The sequence below is a fragment of the Branchiostoma floridae genome, chromosome 15 (genome assembly GCF_000003815.2).
Source record: "Branchiostoma floridae strain S238N-H82 chromosome 15, Bfl_VNyyK, whole genome shotgun sequence".
Classification (NCBI taxonomy): Eukaryota; Metazoa; Chordata; class Leptocardii; order Amphioxiformes; family Branchiostomatidae; genus Branchiostoma; species Branchiostoma floridae.
The window spans coordinates 5,305,693-5,323,198 of NC_049993.1; the positions used below are offsets into that span (position 1 = coordinate 5,305,693).

At 42.7% G+C, this 17,506-nt stretch overlaps 2 protein-coding genes across 5 annotated transcripts in view; both read left to right on the plus strand.

Moving 5' to 3' along the window:
* LOC118432433 (probable methylcrotonoyl-CoA carboxylase beta chain, mitochondrial) overlaps window positions 1-1,381 on the plus strand; it is an 8,700-nt gene extending 7,319 nt beyond the window's left edge. Inside the window, exons 9-11 of the mRNA XM_035844008.1 lie at window positions 121-182; window positions 602-683; window positions 1,153-1,381. Of these exons, the coding sequence (XP_035699901.1) occupies window positions 121-182; window positions 602-683; window positions 1,153-1,242 (234 nt within the window). The 3' untranslated portion in view covers window positions 1,243-1,381. The remainder of the gene's footprint in view (window positions 1-120; window positions 183-601; window positions 684-1,152) is intronic.
* A 1,792-nt stretch (window positions 1,382-3,173) lies between these two features.
* On the plus strand, window positions 3,174-17,142 carry LOC118432439 (volume-regulated anion channel subunit LRRC8E-like). Of its 4 annotated transcripts, XM_035844016.1 has the most exons (12): window positions 3,174-3,406; window positions 7,038-7,266; window positions 8,284-8,286; window positions 9,007-9,182; window positions 9,730-9,887; window positions 10,263-10,512; window positions 11,221-11,332; window positions 11,729-11,856; window positions 12,835-12,974; window positions 13,771-13,812; window positions 14,250-14,453; window positions 16,350-17,142. In XM_035844016.1, exons 2-12 carry the CDS (start codon window positions 7,079-7,081, stop codon window positions 16,374-16,376), a joined length of 1,428 nt encoding a protein of 475 aa, XP_035699909.1. In that variant the 5' UTR covers window positions 3,174-3,406; window positions 7,038-7,078; the 3' UTR covers window positions 16,377-17,142. The 4 variants fall into 4 exon arrangements, with proteins under 4 accessions (XP_035699909.1, XP_035699911.1, XP_035699910.1 ...); XM_035844018.1 differs by lacking the exon at window positions 16,350-17,142 and having other exon boundaries at window positions 3,175-3,406; window positions 14,250-15,634; XM_035844017.1 differs by lacking the exon at window positions 8,284-8,286 and having other exon boundaries at window positions 3,177-3,406.
* Window positions 17,143-17,506: the final 364 nt, after the last annotated feature.

The window sequence follows — 17,506 nt, forward strand, 5'->3', positions numbered from 1 at the left end:
TTTGACTGGTTGATGATGTGATTGATTTTGTGATTGGTTGATTGATTGATTGATTGATCGATTGATTGATCGATTGACAGGTTGTTAGCTTGATTGATTGATGGTTATTTTTACTTGCAGGCAAAGTTTGGTGATATGAAAAGTGAGGAGACAGAAAAATTCCAATCAAAGATAGCAGGAAGGTGAGTAACATCGCAGAATACAAATTGTGCAATAAATTGACCATGTGTAAAAGGTTTCAGAAAAGGTCCTATCTCACAGACAATGAAAGTCTCACAGACACTGTAGAAGGCCTTAGGGATAATCTAAAAGGTCTTAGAGATATTTTGGAATTTTTTAGAGATATTAGAGATATTTTGGAATTTCTTAGAGATACTGAGAATTTTATTTTGAAATCTTGTGCAGAGGTTTACAGGTAGTAGGAAGGTCTTAGAGATATTGTAGAAGGTTATGGAGATGCTGATGAAGGTCACAGAAACAGACACGTGAAAACATGCCCTTTAGAGCATATTTGACTTTGTGGAATTTTGTCTTAATTTTTCTGTTGCTTTGCCCAAACTGTACAATGTTGCATCTGGAATGTGCCCCCCTCCCACCCCAGGTTATCCCAGCAGACCAGTGCCTTCTACTCCAGTAGCAGAATGTGGGATGATGGGATAGTTCTCCCACAGGACTCTAGGAGGGTCAGTGGATTTTTCTATTCAACATATAAGATTTTATTCAGACTCATTTCCCCATTAAATACACATACATTCATGCAATGTATACACATGTACAATATATACCATCAATATCCCAGACTGTGCATAATAGAGGTACAAATTGTAGTTCCAGAATTATGCATTCATGTCATATCTGTCATATGTTTTAACATCCATCTTCTCTTGATATACATTGTAAGTAGCTTAAACATTGCTTGCTTTGAAACAGTCGCCTTTCAACCTTCCTATCAATTATGTATGAAAGGTTGTGGCATAGTAGCTCACTCTGGCACAATCTGAATAGAGACCTGCATAAGCTACCTTCAATAGTGGATGTTTAGAGTAATGACAGCAATAGTGAATCTAAAACCATAACTTGCTGTTGAAACATCCTTGACTTTGAGATGAAAAGACAATGATTTGAACTTTTGTTGAACCTACTTTGTTACAGATACTGGGACAGTGCCTGAGAATAGTCCACAGCACACTGGATACAACAGATGCAACAGAAAGGCGCAAGTTCGGGGTCTTCAGGATGTAAATAGAAAGTCTGTGCCCTTAACAATGCTGTACAATACCACGGGTACAGCTTAGAAGTGACTATTTGCTTGCCTGTGAGTTTTGCTGGTTGAGATTGTAGAGATTGATTTGATGTTTATTTTGAGGCCTCAATTGAGTGGTTAAATGGATAAAAAATGATATAATTGTTATGCTGTTGAGAAAGATATATGTAAATGTTAATGTTAAGAAGCCATGCCCCTTTTCAGCCTACATTTGCATTTTGATTTCCCATAATTTTATAGGGAAATTTTGCTTCATTGCTTTTCTTGATTCTACCATAATACATAAGGGGTTCTGAATTTAGTGTAAAGCATTGTGAGGATACCCCCCCCCCCCCCCCCGTGAACCCAGACACAGAGCCTCTAAGGTACACAGGAAAAAGCTTAAGTCCCCAACAATACTAGTATGATGTACAAATACTGCACAAGAATGATATCATTATCAAGGTGAAAGCTGTGTATATCTTACAAGGTAGAAAGTTTATATTTTCACATTCACTTGCCTCTCTGACTGTTTGTTTCAGTCTTCTTGTGTTTGCAAAAATGAAACAAAGATAAAAGAATCACCTTAAATAGCCCATGAAATAATGTACAGTCATTTTTCTGGTAGTTTGTCAGCTAGTATCATGTGTCAACCTTTCATACAACATGCAACATACCTCTGGTCACATAAGTATGTCTAAAACAACATGTTTTGCACAAAGAATGTTTTTGTTCTCTTCTAGAAGCAACAGGTGTCACAATCATGGTAAACACTTAGTCTCTATGTGAATTTTTTAAAAGGCACTATTATCTTTATGAATTACAGATGCATATGTACATAGCTAATGTACTTAGACTATGTGCTCTGTTGAATTTTGGATGGAACTGGCTATTTGATTGTTTGACAAAAGTCATCTAACAATGCTCAATTTATGTCTTATTATGGTATGTGATAACAGAGACTAAGGTAGTACAAACACTTTGTGCAAGTTCCTTGACTGATACTGAACACAAGTAAAAAGAACTAAACAGACTAGTAAGTGTATCTGTATTTGAAGCCTTTGTGTCCTGTGAGTTTGTGCTGAATGTTACTTTCACCCTGGAGTTTGTAAGATGTTTTGTGAGAACAGGGTTATTTTTTTTAAATCTATGTGTTGAAATGATATTATTTTAGTCAGATTTACTTTTGCTGTACCACAGGATCAAGGCTATTCTATTATTTTCTAGTTTACTTTCTGTTCGTTTACAATATTAATTGCGTTTGTTTGAATAGTTTTGTACCTCAAGGGCACATGGAAATTTGCCAAGCTAGTGGCATGCGTTTCCCCAGATTAAATAAAGAATTCTAAAAATAGAAAGAAATGTAACATGGCGTAGGCTGTGACAGTGTAGTTGTATTACATAAGAAACGTCCTTGGCCCAGGACGATGGATGAAAACCCAGGCTAACACGGCTTAGGTGTTAGCTGTGAGGTTATACTTTTGGCGTTTTGTTTGTATTGTACGTATCTTCTAACCAATGTAACCCACCTTGTGGGTACTTGATATGTACAGGTAGTGTTCAAGTGACTGATTGATTTGACTCATTGCATACCGGGGCGTGCCCCTCAGTCCCAGTCAGTAAGGTACGATAATTAACGCGCTTGGGGCGTGGTTACCCTCTGACTACCCTTAACCATACACGTATGCAACGTAGAGCGAATTGCACGCGTAACGTTTTGCTGCTGCAAAGAGGCTATGTTACACTCCTTTGTCTGCGTAGGAGACGTCTTGCTGACCAACTTTCTTTCACACACAAATCTTCCTCTGCGAATATCCACCGATGGGAAAAACGGGACCAGAAAACATTACGATAGTAATTCCCAATGTTTGTTTGAAGATTTGGAAAGTATGCGACAAGCGTCCTTTTTGGAGATGTCTGTGGTACGAGGCTAGCATGGCGTACGTGCACGTTGTGCTGCTGGGATTGCCGCCTAATGATCATATACGCGCGCTGACGTCACAGACAGACCTTTTCGACAGGAGCGGACGACTACAAAACGACGTCTGTGTAGCCAGCCGGCGGTGGAGCCAGGCGCACGGATTTGATAGGGATATCACAAGCATAACCATCGACTAATCAGTGTGCTGGTGGACGCACAACAAGCAAAGGTGACAAAATAAGGTATGTGAGCACTCCTAGGTGTTGCGGGCTGTATTTTTTTTTTTCGATTTGCGAATCGGTCATGCATTTGAGCGTGTTTAATTGTGTTTGCGTGACAGGTAACAGGTAGACACGATCGCTTGGTTAAGGTTATCGTTTTCAAGAACGTGTCGGGAAAAGTGTGAAGCAGATCGATTTCAGGTTTAAGAAAGACCAGGCTGTATATATATCAGGTGGAGCGACACGAATGGTATTTTTGCGCGCGTGTGTCCTAGGTGATATTTTTGCGCCCTCCCCACATATTTCTATTCCATTTGCGCTAAAAAAAACTCATTTGTCAGCTGCGCTCAGATCTACCTGCTTGATTGAAAAGCTTTCAAGCACCGCATTACCAGTAATGGCTTTTGTAAAACAAAAGAAACAATCTGAATACTGATTTCTATCTTTTTATGTATATTTCATTTTTGCCATGGATCTCTCACTCTAAGATCATACTGCTAGTCCAATTGAAATGCCATTGCTTCTAAACCGGTATCCCGGAGAGTAATGTCAAGTTGTAGTTAGCTGTCATTAGTGTCGGTAAATGTCAGGTTTTTCATCCATTCCTTGTTAGGCTTAGGTCACATTTGAAAAAAGGGGCCCGGCCGGGCAGCTATCGGGAGCGTAAAAAATGATATAAAAGACATCAAAATACACAAAATGTCAAAATAAGATTCAAGGGCATAATTTGTGTATTTTTCTTGGTATACAATTTGATTTTTAGTGTCTTAGAACATCCCGGCCGGGCCCCGGCTTGGAAATGTGACTCAGGCCTTAGCTGGGATACGTGTGACCTTCTGCCATTCAAAGACACAGGTTGTTTTCCACCATACGGAGAGGCCACGGCTGTAAACAGTGGAATGTTGCTAAACAGGAAACCCGGTATCGCATATGGAGACATACATGTATTCCCTCCGCGCTACTACACTGGAGGCATCACGTAGCACTCGGTGTACATGACCTTGACTGACCCCTAGTCATGTCTGCGGTCTAATTCCCACAGGAATACTATGGCTCCCATGGTGACTAAACGTAAATACGGAACTTATACGGACTTGTGTATACCATTGGCACTCGTGTGAGCGCTCCCTTAGGGTGGGTTCGAACACGTGTGTACATATTCCGTATGATGTCCTAATGGAATTCTAATAGCCTCCACCAGGTGCACGTCGCCGGAAATAAAAGTAGTAGAAATTGATCAACTAAAGACACATAACATGCGGGATGAGTTAGCTGTCCAAGGAGCATGGTTTGCGATCAGCAGCTTTATAGTCCTTTGGCATGATATTCAATTTCTATTGTTTCCCGCGGAGCCTGGTAGAGGCTAAGAATTCCATACGGACCTCAAACGGTCTTGAATATACACGCATTTGTGATCCCACCTTAAAGGTGGGGTCACACATGCGTATATATTCAAGACCGTTTGAGGTGCGTATGAAGTTCTTAGCCTCTACCAGGCTCCGCGGGACACGGGAAAAATAGAACATATTGCACATGTATAAATACGTAGCATGCCACATGAGTTACCTGATCGAGAAGTATGGCTAGCGACCCAGCTAACTCGCCTGACATGTTACCTGCTTACGTTTGTCCAATTTCTATTATTTTTCCAACGACCTGTGGGGCCTGGTGGAGGTAAATACTCCCATGCGCACCTCATACGGACTTAAATATATACACACGTGTGACCCCACCTTTAAGCAAAGGGTGTCCCACACGGTTCAGAGATGTGTCACGTTCTAGACTACGTGAATCATCCCGTACCCCAGGTATTCACAGCACTTCTGTCATTTTGAAGATGCGCACGTTGCAATTAAATCATACAGTCGAGTTGTCTCTATAACGTTAACGCGCCATGAAATGCGATATGAGGACATCTCACGTTGCAGAGATGAACTCATGGCGGGTACTTAACGCCACTCGGTAAAGAACGTGAGCTGGTGCGTCAGCCACGTGAGGTTACTTAAGGGCACTTCATACATGGCTTACTGTCGACTACGTGCGTGGGATTTTAATAGGACGGTGTTTAATAAGGATATAGCTAATCTATGGGTATAGCAGAATGTTTCGCGGGAAAGGGGAAGATTTCCAGGGGATTTAGCGGGTACACAGCAGAGTCACGAGCACAGAGGGAGGCGTGAGGAGCTCGAGGGTGCTGCACGTGAGGTAAACCAATTAAACACAATTAACTTGATCTTTGACACTTTTAACACAGCAAAATAAAAGTTAGTACTATTTCAGAAGTTTTCCAAATTCTGTAAGGTCGTAATACGAGCGATGTTTATGTGATGCAAGCGGTACGTGATCCCGCTGCTTGGATCAAATCCTGTAGATCCAGGGGGTGTGGGTTCGAGTCCCGCTAGGCATGACTGTTAAGGTTCCTTTTCATTCTATCGACCCGCGGCGCATGGCGCTGGTGCTAAACACGTGAGATTAGATGTCATTACTTCACACATGGTTTCCTGTCCTACGTGCGGTGCCTCTCAACGTACAGTACTACGTGCGCTATGAAAAGGATGCTGTCTAATAAGGATATAGCTAAGCTATGGGTATAACAGAATGGTTGGAGGCAATGGAGAAGATTTATAGGGATTTTAGCAGGTACACGGCAGAGTCACGAGCGTAGAGGGAGGCGTGGGGAGGGCGTGTGTAGCATACGCTAATGAATCGTGAAACCCCAATTAAGGTGAGCAAAGTGGCCCTGCCACAGGAAAAGTTAGTACTACATCAGAACGTTGTTCAAACGCTCGAGCCATGTGCACGTTATTATGATGCAAGCGGTAAGATCTATATCCCGCTGCTTTAATAGATCAACTCCGTGGATCCAAGGGGCGAGGGTTCGAGTCCCGCTAGGTATGGCTGTTAGGGGATGGATTCGTTTTATCGACCCGTGGCATGGCGGCTGGTGCCGAACAAATGAAATTAAAAAGTAGTTGTCATCACCGTAAGGTAACGTCACACATGGGTTCCTATCGACTACGTGCGGTGCCTCTCAGCGTGCGTGACCTATTGATAGGAGTCGCTCTTTAATAAGGAAATAGCTAATTTATATGAGTGTAGCAGAATGGTTCGCGCATGAAAGGGGAAGATTTACAGGGAACTTAGCGGATACACGGCAGAGTCACGACCACTGTGGAGGTGCGTGCACGTGAAGTAAACAAATTAATCTTGAAACCGCAATTAACGTGATTTGTAACCCGTTTAGCAAAGCGGCCCTTCCACAGCAAAAGTTAAAACTGCATCCGAACGTTTTTCAATCGCTGGATTTTTGAAGGTCATAATACGAGCAATGATCACGTGATGCAAGCGGTAAGCGATTCCCCTGCTTGGATCAGATCCGTGGATCCAGGGGGCGAGGGTTAGAGTCCCACTAGGCATGACTGCCGGGGGCTGCATTCGTCGTATCGAATAGAAACGTTAACAGTCCGTGGCTTGGCGGCTTGTGTTGATACTAAATCTTCTACTGTTATTGTCTTAGCAGGATATGATTCTTGTTTTGGTTGACATTGCATATATTTCATGTTTCTGTCAAATATTCTTTTGTTGTGACCTGTACCTGTAACTCCGTGGGTACATATGTACAATAAAGTTCTTCATTCTTCATTATTTTCAGATTGCGAGATAGGAGAGGGTTTCTGAGGAAAACCGTCCGACATGTCGTTTGTTGAGAAGCCCGTGGAAAGGGCCGTGGCCATCAAGGCCCTGAAGCCCTGGTGGGACGTCGCCATTGACTACATCCTCATCGGCTTCTTCGTGGTGGGGATCGTCTGCACGCTGAAGGCCATGATGGGACACGAGATCCTCTGCTTCCCGGACTTACAGGGCAACAACACTTACCAAGGGTGAGATCAACGTACTAGTCTCTACCAGACTCTGGCCTGTTGGAATAGAAATAGGGGACTTTGGCTAGAATAGGAATAGAAGCCCAGTAGGAGTTAATTGGACGTCTAGGAGTGAACTGACCGGCCGCGTGATAGCTGGATGGACTGCAAAAGACTGACTGAAATCCTATGGCAACTTATTTGTCCCTATTTGGTCAAATTCTTCTCTTTTTTCATCCAGCTGACACGTCTGCTCGGAGACTATCAACGAACGGTAGAGCCTTAGACGGAATAGATGTGAATGAGCAGGGATGAATGTAGCGAAATGGAATAGTGTTAATGGAGTCAGATCATCGAATGGAGTGAGGAGTAGATGTAGATGACTTTACTGGACCGAAAGGACGGGGCTACCAAATGGAACAGACTGAATACAATATAGAATGGAAGGGCCTTGAATAAAGTGGTATAGCGAAGAATATATAGAAAAATGTAGTGTAGTGTAGTATGGTATGATATAGTATAGTATAGTGAATATCCTGGTGAATATGTAGTAGATATATATATTATGTAGTAAATGTATATAGTAATAGTAAATGTATAGTAAATGTATATAGTAAATGTATATAGTAAATGTATAGTAAATGTATAGTAAATTTGTAGTAAATGTATTGTAAAGGTAGAGTAGAGCAGAGTAGAGTAGAGTAGAGCAGAACAGAGCAAAGAATAGAATGGAATACGACGTTTCTCTGTCTTTGATATCACTTGACTTGCCGTTTTCTATAGGCAATCTTTGTTTTTCCTCCCGCTGTATATGCGATGCGCGCGTGTCATCCCTATCCTGCGCGCCCTCAACGTTAACCCTGCCCCCAAACTCATTTTAATTGTCAAAGGTCAGGCGGTAGGTTTGTACTTAATGTAGTGTTGGCAAGTGCTGGTTAGCCCAACGTATTTTTGTTCCTAAAACAATTTTCCCTCTACTAACATGTCTACATTTTATCTATCTCTATGCGAACTTCTTGGGCTCTCACTTGCCTCTAGCGGGTAGGTCATTATTTTTAAATAAGCGTTTTGCACTACATTTGCACCAGGCACATAGAATGAATAGCTTACCTTATTACTAAAAATGGCCTGTATAACACCTCATGCATTTCTTGATGATAATGAAAGACCAACGTTTCCAACGGCAGCAATGCCCTCTAGCGGAACTGCCAACCAGCGAAAAGAATATTGACCCACTCTATCTTGACACGTGACTTACTTAACGACACGAGACTTAAGGTGGGGTCACACGTGCGTGTATATTTAAGTCCGTATGAGGCGCGCATGGGAGTATTTACCTCCACCAGGCCCCACAGGTCGCTGGAATAATAATAGAAATTGGACAAACGTAACAGGTAACATGTCAGACGAGTTAGCTGGGTCGCTAACCATACTTCTCGATCAGCTAACTCATCTGGCATGTCATGTATCTATATTTGTTCAATTTGTACTATTTTTTACGCGACCTGTGGAACCTGGTAGAGACTAAGAGCTTCATACGCACCTCAAACGGACTTGAATATATACGCATGTGTGACCCCACCTTTAAACAAGGTGCTTGCGCTGAAGTTTTGACTGTGTAACTCATTTCTGGTACCGTGACCTGAAAAGTACGTTTCTCGCGCAGTGGACTAAATGTACCGTGCGGTCTGTGGTGTCCTCTGTCTCTGTCCAGAAATGCTTGATAGTTGACCTTTTATCCGAATGAAATCCTGTCCACAGTTTCGTCTCGCGGGAAGAGGCTATCCAGTACTACAGCGTGCCCATGAGTGACTTCGTGCGGTCCTCCTGCCACGCCACCCTGCCCATCTACCTACAGTACTTCCTCTACATCGTGCTGGTGGAGAAACTCTCCATGTTCGTTATCAACACGTTCTGGCTCAACTTCCCGCACATCAGTAAGTGGACATCAGTATGTGTTTTATATTACTTTCCAAGCAGAGGTTAGGCTCCGGCTTTACGTTATTTTGCGTTTTTATCGAGATTTCTCTCGTGAAACATGAAGAAAACAGTACAAAATAGAAAGCCCGATAAAAACGCATAAAAAACAGCCGGAGCCTAACGTCTGCTTGGTGAGTAGTTATTTAAGGCGGCCCACCACGACCAACGCCACTAGCCTGGGTACCATCCTCCGTAGTAAAATGTGACAGCGGGATCACTCTTTTCGATTGCTTACGACGGAGATTGCAAGGGAATTGAGTCAGTGGTTACACCGGAGGATGTTACCCAGGCTATTTCATCATCATAACAGTCCTTTTCGTCCTGACGGACGCTCTGTTCACCGCCGATGGGCTATCCAGGCTACAATGTTACCAAATGTTGAATCGAATCTTCAGCAGCTAACTTTCTATGATCGGCACGTCAGGGTTGGTCAAAGGCAATTGGACACAGAGACGTTTGACACACTATTCGATGCTCCTGACACGAGCATGTTGTTTTCCCTAGTTTCCGGGGTGATCCGTTTCTACACGCTGGTGCTGGAGACTTCTCACCTCCGTCCGGCCATCGACCTGCGTATCCGTGAGTTCCAGCGGCAGGACGAGGTACTGCAGGAGGCCGAGAGCCCGCGCGACAACAACCCGCATAGCACCTCTGCTCCGGAGGTGAGTTATAGCTTGAGGAAAATCCGTCTTTCATGGTTTTCCTTCCTCTCATTCCATCTTTTGTCTCCTACGATGTGACCCTAGAAGTAGCCTGGAGTCCAGCCATGTTCGCGGGGTAGCGACCGTCGGGAGCCGGAGTAATATATAACAAGGCTGGACTCCAGGCTACACAAGAAGTCCCTTTCTAAACCGCGCCTCACAGTTTAACTGCAACAGAGGAGTGAGGTTCTCTTTCAGTCGTCTTGTGGGTTCTTGTGAGCTTTTTACCAGTCACCTTGTAATCGTGCTGCGGGTTTTATCAGTACTGTTGCTTTCAAGACTATTAAATGAGATAGATAAAGAATGTTCATGACCTGTTGTGTACGTCTGTTTCAGGTTAAGGTGCGAGAACACACCTATGAAGACGCCCAGATAACTCAGTTCTGTGAGACCATCATCCGTTACGAGGAGGGCTTCCGCTACTCGCGCATCTGCCTGGGTTACCTGATCAAGTCGCTCCTGCTGGCGACCCTGTGCGGGTGTATCCTGTCCTACAGCCTGCCGCACTACTGGGTCTTCCCGCACATGTTCCACTGCAGTCTGCCCATGCTCAAGGACGTCGGCTTCAGCGAGTTCCAGTGCGCTGGTAAGTGATTCTCCAGTTTACCGCCAAATTTCAGAGAAAATGTTCATAAGTCGATGACGATAGACTTTGTTTGCAAAGACAGCAGTTACTCAAGCTCAGTTTCCTAATCCACCCAGCTGCTTTACTAACTTTTGTGTATGTTACCAACGTAGACAGATAAAAAAGGGGATGTCAAAGAACCACCATGACACTATGTTCCAAAGGTTTTGACACAAAAGTGATAGAGTCTAGAAAGTGTCACAAAGAAAGATTTCTTCAATAATTAATTACACTTTGTACTTATTTCATTCATTCCCTAGTTTACTCACTCGTTTATCCATTCATTCATTCATTCTTCTTCTTTCTTCTTCTTCATACTTTATTCCTCCGTCTTGGGAGAGCATAAAAATGGTCAGCTATTTACAAATATTAAAATATGTTTCCTAGAAGACAGCTTACAACATAGTTATAAGGTACAAACAGATTCTACGAACATTCATTTACACCTTGTCTCGCTTGACTTAAAGTTCTCTCTCCGTCTACTGTCCAGCATATATGACTGTGTATCCGGTATACATGGTAAAGGAGAAAACAACTTGTCATGATCTACATCTCTATGAACCGTTGCATGCCTTTCTCACACAACATCAACTTATCTGTACACATCGTCTGACATCATTCATTCATTCATTCATTCATTCATTCATTCATTCATTCACTGCTTTTCAGACGACATCGGGACGCTGTTCTTTATCTCGTTCGTGCTGACCCGTATCTGGATCTGCCTCATCGGGTTCTTCGCTCTCTTCGGAGCCGTCTTTTGCTCCAAGAGCCTCATCCGGTAGGTGTCGCTCTTGAACAGAGCGAGATTTGCTCAGTGGTCATAACAAAGCTGTAACCTTATCTGTTACATTTTCTCTATGTTTACGACTTGCTGCCACATCTGCCAGTACTGTAGAAAGGGATTCCCTGACACTACTGTACTTGTAGTAACTTTCTTCAAACACGGATATACACGGATCAGATTTTTAATGACCACTGTCGCCTTCTTCAGGATCGGTACTGATGAGCAATCACTTCAGAACGTAAACTCGCGAGAGTTACAGACGCGTGATCTTAATAACACGTGATCTTGCGGATAAGTGACGTCAACAGTTAGTCAAACGTGTCAGGAAGTTCATAACGCTCACGACTGTTTTTATTCCAGCTCTAACGCTCACGACTGTTTTTATTCCAGCTCTATGCGCAAGGAGGACAGTGCCGACATGGACTTCCTGTGCCGCCTGTTTGAGCTCCAGAACCGTGCCGCTCTGGGCTCTTTCAAGGCCATGATCAACTCCGCCATCAAGATCAAGAGCTATCTCCGTAAGTCAATTCTGTCAATAACATGAACATTTTGAGCAAAAACCTCCTTTGTTGGAAGCTGACATTATGGTAGTACCATCACTATGAGTACCTTCGGTGTAAACATTATTTGAGTTGCAGTGTTCTCTTAGACCAGTGGTGACTGGTGAGAGAACCAGCACTGTTGTTGTATTGAATTCACTGGCTGTTTTATGCATATTTTCCCTAGATGCTTTCGTTATTGTTGTTTGTAGTCAAATGCAATGTGTCTCTTGATTTCAAAACCGGGGGAGATGGTCGTTCGTTATACTCTCATCAAGTAGAGGTTGATGGGCCCGGGGGTGAAATCGTGACCTTTTTCTCATATGCAGACTTAGCTGTCAGAAAAAGACGTCATATTAGTAAAAGGTCGCGATTTCCCCCATCAACCTCTGCCTGGAGAATAGTTCGTTGGTGTGAAGTACAGAGCGCGCTGTGTAGCTGTCTTTCACACTTATGTCTCTCTCTCTCCTTTTCCTTCTCCCTATCTGTATCCCTCTCATTTCACCCTCCCTCTCTGAAATAGTTAAAGGTTAGTAATCGTCAATTGCCAATGATCGAGGGCTTGTCACGGATCCAATTGCGTGCTGTGGGATGCGAGACGCTTTGTGACTATGTCAGTTTATGGTTGCACTAAACCAGGACAGTTTTAGACTAAACCGCTAACTTGCCATGTTGCAGACTTGCTGTGCCTGTGTCGTGCGGTTAATTTTTTGTGATCGGGCTGTTTTCGTGTCTTTGATATGTGCTTCGGTGTCAACAGAAGCTTCTCAAACGCACCATCTTTCTTATTTGTTGTTCCTCAACCTTTTTTTTAATGCTGCACGGATAGAGGAACTACCTTGAGAATTGCCTCGTTATTCTCAAAGTTTAAGGACGACGGGGAAGTTTTGCTTGAGGGTTGCTGGCCTTATTTTGAAATGACACATGTAAACGTCCTTTGGTTGTTTCTGCATGCAGTGCCCACCACTCCAGGCCATATCGAGTTTTCGAAGAACGGGAAGGAACGCAACTCCATCACCATCGTCTGGGGGAAGGCCACTGGCGCGGAGGAATACGAACTGCAGGTTCGCCGCATCACCACCGGTGTGCAAGCAAAGGTAGGTGTATCCCTTCGCGAGAGGTCTTTCTTCTTACGACTTGGCATGGCTTGCTGAATCACAGATAACCGTGGACCTACCAACGCTGATAGACCAGTGACATTTCTGACCAAGCACTGATATATCAGGATTTTCAAGGCCATTTGGAATCAAATAATTAAGATATACTAGGTTTGCTACAAATATTATTCACGCAAATGGATTGGGATGGAAATTTAGTTGCTAATGTTATTTCAATCACAATCACTTGGATAAGATATTCCATTTTCATTTGTTCCTAAATCAAATGTAGTAAAATATAATGAAGAGCAGATGACACTGTCAGAATGTGGAAGTGGGAGGAACTGGGAGGAATGGCCTGTTGTTGTGTGAAGGGACTTCAGCACTAAGGACAGTGACATGTTGGCTAGGGTTAATGTCACTAAGCGCCATGGGACGATGTCCTTGTGAACGTGAACAATAGCAAGGCTTGCACAGCTGCATACATGTAGTTTGAATGGTTCATACTTTTGTGTTAGTGTCCAGTTGTGTTCTTTGGTTCATCGGAATATAGTAGACATTGGTCAAATGTGAATAATGATTTGTCAGGTCAGATTTCCGGACTAACATGACCACTTCCTCCGGTAAATCATTTAACCCCTTAAGGCAATTCCTACTATCTATTCATCTGACAAAGGACTCTTGTGCAATTAGTTTCATGTACTGACTGTAGTGTGTATCTAATCGGTGGCACCTTTTCTGCATGGCTTTTGCATGGTGTTGTTAATTGCATGCCTGCTTTACTTCCTCTCTTTAGCGTAAATCACTTTTCAAATCACGAGAGAAGCCTGACGCTAAGGTGAGTCTGGCTGCACAGCACGTGTTCGTCTGGTGAATAAGACAGCTATTATTCAGAAACGTAGATAGATAGATAGATGCATATAGATGAGTTCACATATGAAAATTTATATTAATATATGGATAGATACATTGTCGAGGCCGAAAATGTCTTCCGAAAAAGATATCCATACCTTTTCGGCCCTTATATGAACATCTGAACCCTGTAAATATATATATATATTTAACGTTGGTGTGGATTCTTACACAATCGCTAGACGTCGCTGGCAAAACGTCAAACTCAAAGCTAGGCGTGTGTATTTCGGCCTTCAGGCTTCAGCATTTGCAACTTCGTGGAGATATAAGCTTATATCAAGGTCACAACTATGTGTAAAATGTGCCCCCATAGAGTTGCCATGGCTATAAAAGCTAGAGAAAACCTCCCTTTCTTGCTCCCAGGTTGTGCACATGGTCTTCCAACCCAACACCGCTGACGTGCTGGGGCTGAAGGAAGGGGAGTACAAGCTGACGCTGCTGGCCAAGAACGCCTTCGGGACCTGCCTGGAGCCACGCTCCGCCACCATGCAGTACTTCGCCGACGGGACCCGCCCGGAGATCCGCAACGCCCCCCTCGCCACGGAGAACTACCACAAATCCGCTATGGTGTAGTAGACTTACCTTTCAGGGTGCAAAGAGGGGTGTTTTTAAGTTTTTGCGCACAGGCTAGGTATGGGGTGTTTGCACGTCTCGCCGTTGTGTTGGAGGGGTATATAGATCCAAGCATTTCTAGATCTGAACGAACCATAAAGGATGTAAACGAAGAAAGTACAAGCATTCAAAAGTCTTGTGCGCCTGAACTATTCACGAAGGCAGGAATCAGGCGTTTTGAGGAAAAAGGAAACCAACATTTTGAAATCTTTAATTGATGACATGACTACGTGGCAGCAAACACCCTATTGAAAAGGTGAAAGCTCGGGCTTTTAAGACAACACATGTGATGTAAGCAATTTGTAACTTCAGAAGATTTGTTTATTGTACTTACCGTGACTGTATAGGTGATAGCACTGGTTACTTTGAATTTTGAAAGACAGTGAAGAGTGAAAACGTTTTTTTATAGTAGAGCATTTCAATAACTACAGGTATGACAGAAAAATGATAACAGTTAATTTACAAAGATAGTCTTGGACTTCCCAATAACATACACATTGTTGTTTATCCCACAGCAGGTTTCAATATTACTTACAAAAATTGCAGAATCGAATCGAAGGTTGGAAAGTATTTTTGAATGCAAAGTAACCAGTGTTTCAATGGTAGTCGTATTTTCGTATTTATGAGAGATATTCTATTTGTCTTAGAAATATCAATATTTATCTATGAAAGACTATAGGGACAAGAGAAACTCTAGAAATAGTTTGAAAGTTCGCGATCGTGTAACAGAGCTAGATAGAGTCCATCTTCTTTCTACAAAGCTCTTACTGTGTTCCCTACACTGGTATGCTTAACTTTGTGCTCAAAACTTTGCTTCGTGTCTTACGAGTGACTGTGTAGAGTAGTGGGTTTCAGCGCTTTACTGACTTCAGCTCAATGGACCTTTCTTGCTTCCTTGACCAACAGAGAATGTGTAGCGAATGCTTCATCTTCTGTAAAATCGATGTTTCTATTCTATACTGTATTCTCTATTCTAAGCCATATTCAAGATATTAGTGTATTGCGTGTATATGTTGCGTGACCAACATGGCCAATATGCAGTACTCAAGCAATATGATGTTTGTGTGGGGTGTCGCACGTTTTATAGTTGACTGTGAGTTGTCAAAAGACAGGAGAAATAATTGTTTTACCTTCAACAGTTAATATGAATATTTGTGAATATTTTCTTCTTTTACTGTTCTCCACTTGGCTTCTTCTCGCCTTTTACAACTAAAGAACAGGTGTTGCAAACTTCTCTATTTTCGCATGCTCTCCCCTATACGCTCGCGGATTCACCGAAAGAGACATTGTTTTCATGGTGTTTACACGTGAAGTATTTATAAGCATATGTCACCATTTGGTGGGAATGGTTTAGGCAGAAGGAAAACTGCTGTTTAGAACATTTCTTGAACATAATGACCAAATCGCACGAATTCATGGTCCGCCATGTTGTTGGGTTAACACCATGGTCACGTGATTGGATACTGTAAATGCAGTAACTTTCGCGGTGGTTTAATGGTCGCGGTTTTCACGGCGGCCGCTTCACCACGAATTTAAAACCACCGCGAACATTTTTCCATAACAGTAAGAGACTACAGTGCATGGTGCTAACGCGGAATTAAAACCACCGCGAAAAGTCCATTTTCCCGCTACCGCGAAATTTAACCTCCGCGAACTTAAATACATTTACAGTACTGGCATTACACCATTTCTAGTTGCACGATCGACATGAAAGGCTTCTGAATTTTTCTGCACCTTCTACTTTTTGTATACGCTTCCACTGTCACCAACACTGTTTCTTGGGCTTCTAGCTCGTGTGCAGGAAGGGCATTAGATTCGAACAGCATCCGTTGAAATTGTTTTCTATTTCAGGACCTTCTGGTAGAGACCACGTGCTAAATGAGGCACGTCATCGTCCAGCTACTGTCGTGCCTAAAATGATGCCACGCGATGGACGTGAATCGCGCCACAAACTCTTTAATAGGGCACAATGGTCCCAAAAAAGCCATGCGTTACCGTCCTATAAAACAAGCCAAGACGTAGCACGACAGTGCTAGAAGTTGACAAAACAGCAGCGAGCTGAAAGACTTTATGTCAGCTATGATGGTCAGTTCTCAAAACTCCTTAATGGGGATGGGCAGTTGATGCCCCAAAAAACAAACATATAACATGAATCAACAAAACTCTATGAAATATTTTCAAAGGGGCCACCCTCTTTTGTAAATGTCTTGGAACATTGGAAGCGTTTTGTGAGACTGGTCCTACCTGTCATTTTGTATAATATGTGATATATTTTGTATCTGCTATGGAGTGCATTCGTATTTGCACTAGGGGTGTCAAGTTGGTTTGTGGTTGGTTTGGAGAGAGACTTGAGAGAAAGGAAGGAACGTTGCATGTAAAAATAAGTCGCTTGTTGCAATAGCAAGTTTTTTTTAGAATATGAGAAAAAAAGGTGGTTGTACATTATGCCACTATCAGTGTTTTGTATTGGAAAACGCTTGTCATTAATGATTTGTTGCGTGTAGCTGCAATACATGTAACTTAAGAGAGATTTGAAGTAATTTGACAACTGGAACCAAGTGGATTCATGGTGTACCAACCAACTGTGAACTGGTTTCAACTAGACGAGATCTCTAGTGAGCAAGCCTTCCCGTTTTTTTTAAAGTAACGTCAAGGAGGTTAATAAGGACATGGTAACGTACGACTTCAAAAATGGGACTTGATATTTCCCAGCAGCCACGAGTCAAGATTAAGTCAATAAAGTGACGATACATGTTTCGTGAAATCTCTGTGTTTGTGTGATTTGTTAGGACGTGAAACACTGATTTATCTGTCTTTCATGTTTCAGTTGTACTTATATGTTCCGACGTGTATGTCTACTTTTCTCTCTGTAAGTTGTTTTTATTTCCATGGATGTATATGTGAAACTGGGCCCTATCGAAAACCAGTGTATTGGCACTGAATAGGCTACCCAGGTGTTTCAAAATAAACAAACAAACAAACAAATCATACCTCCATGAATGTTCAGA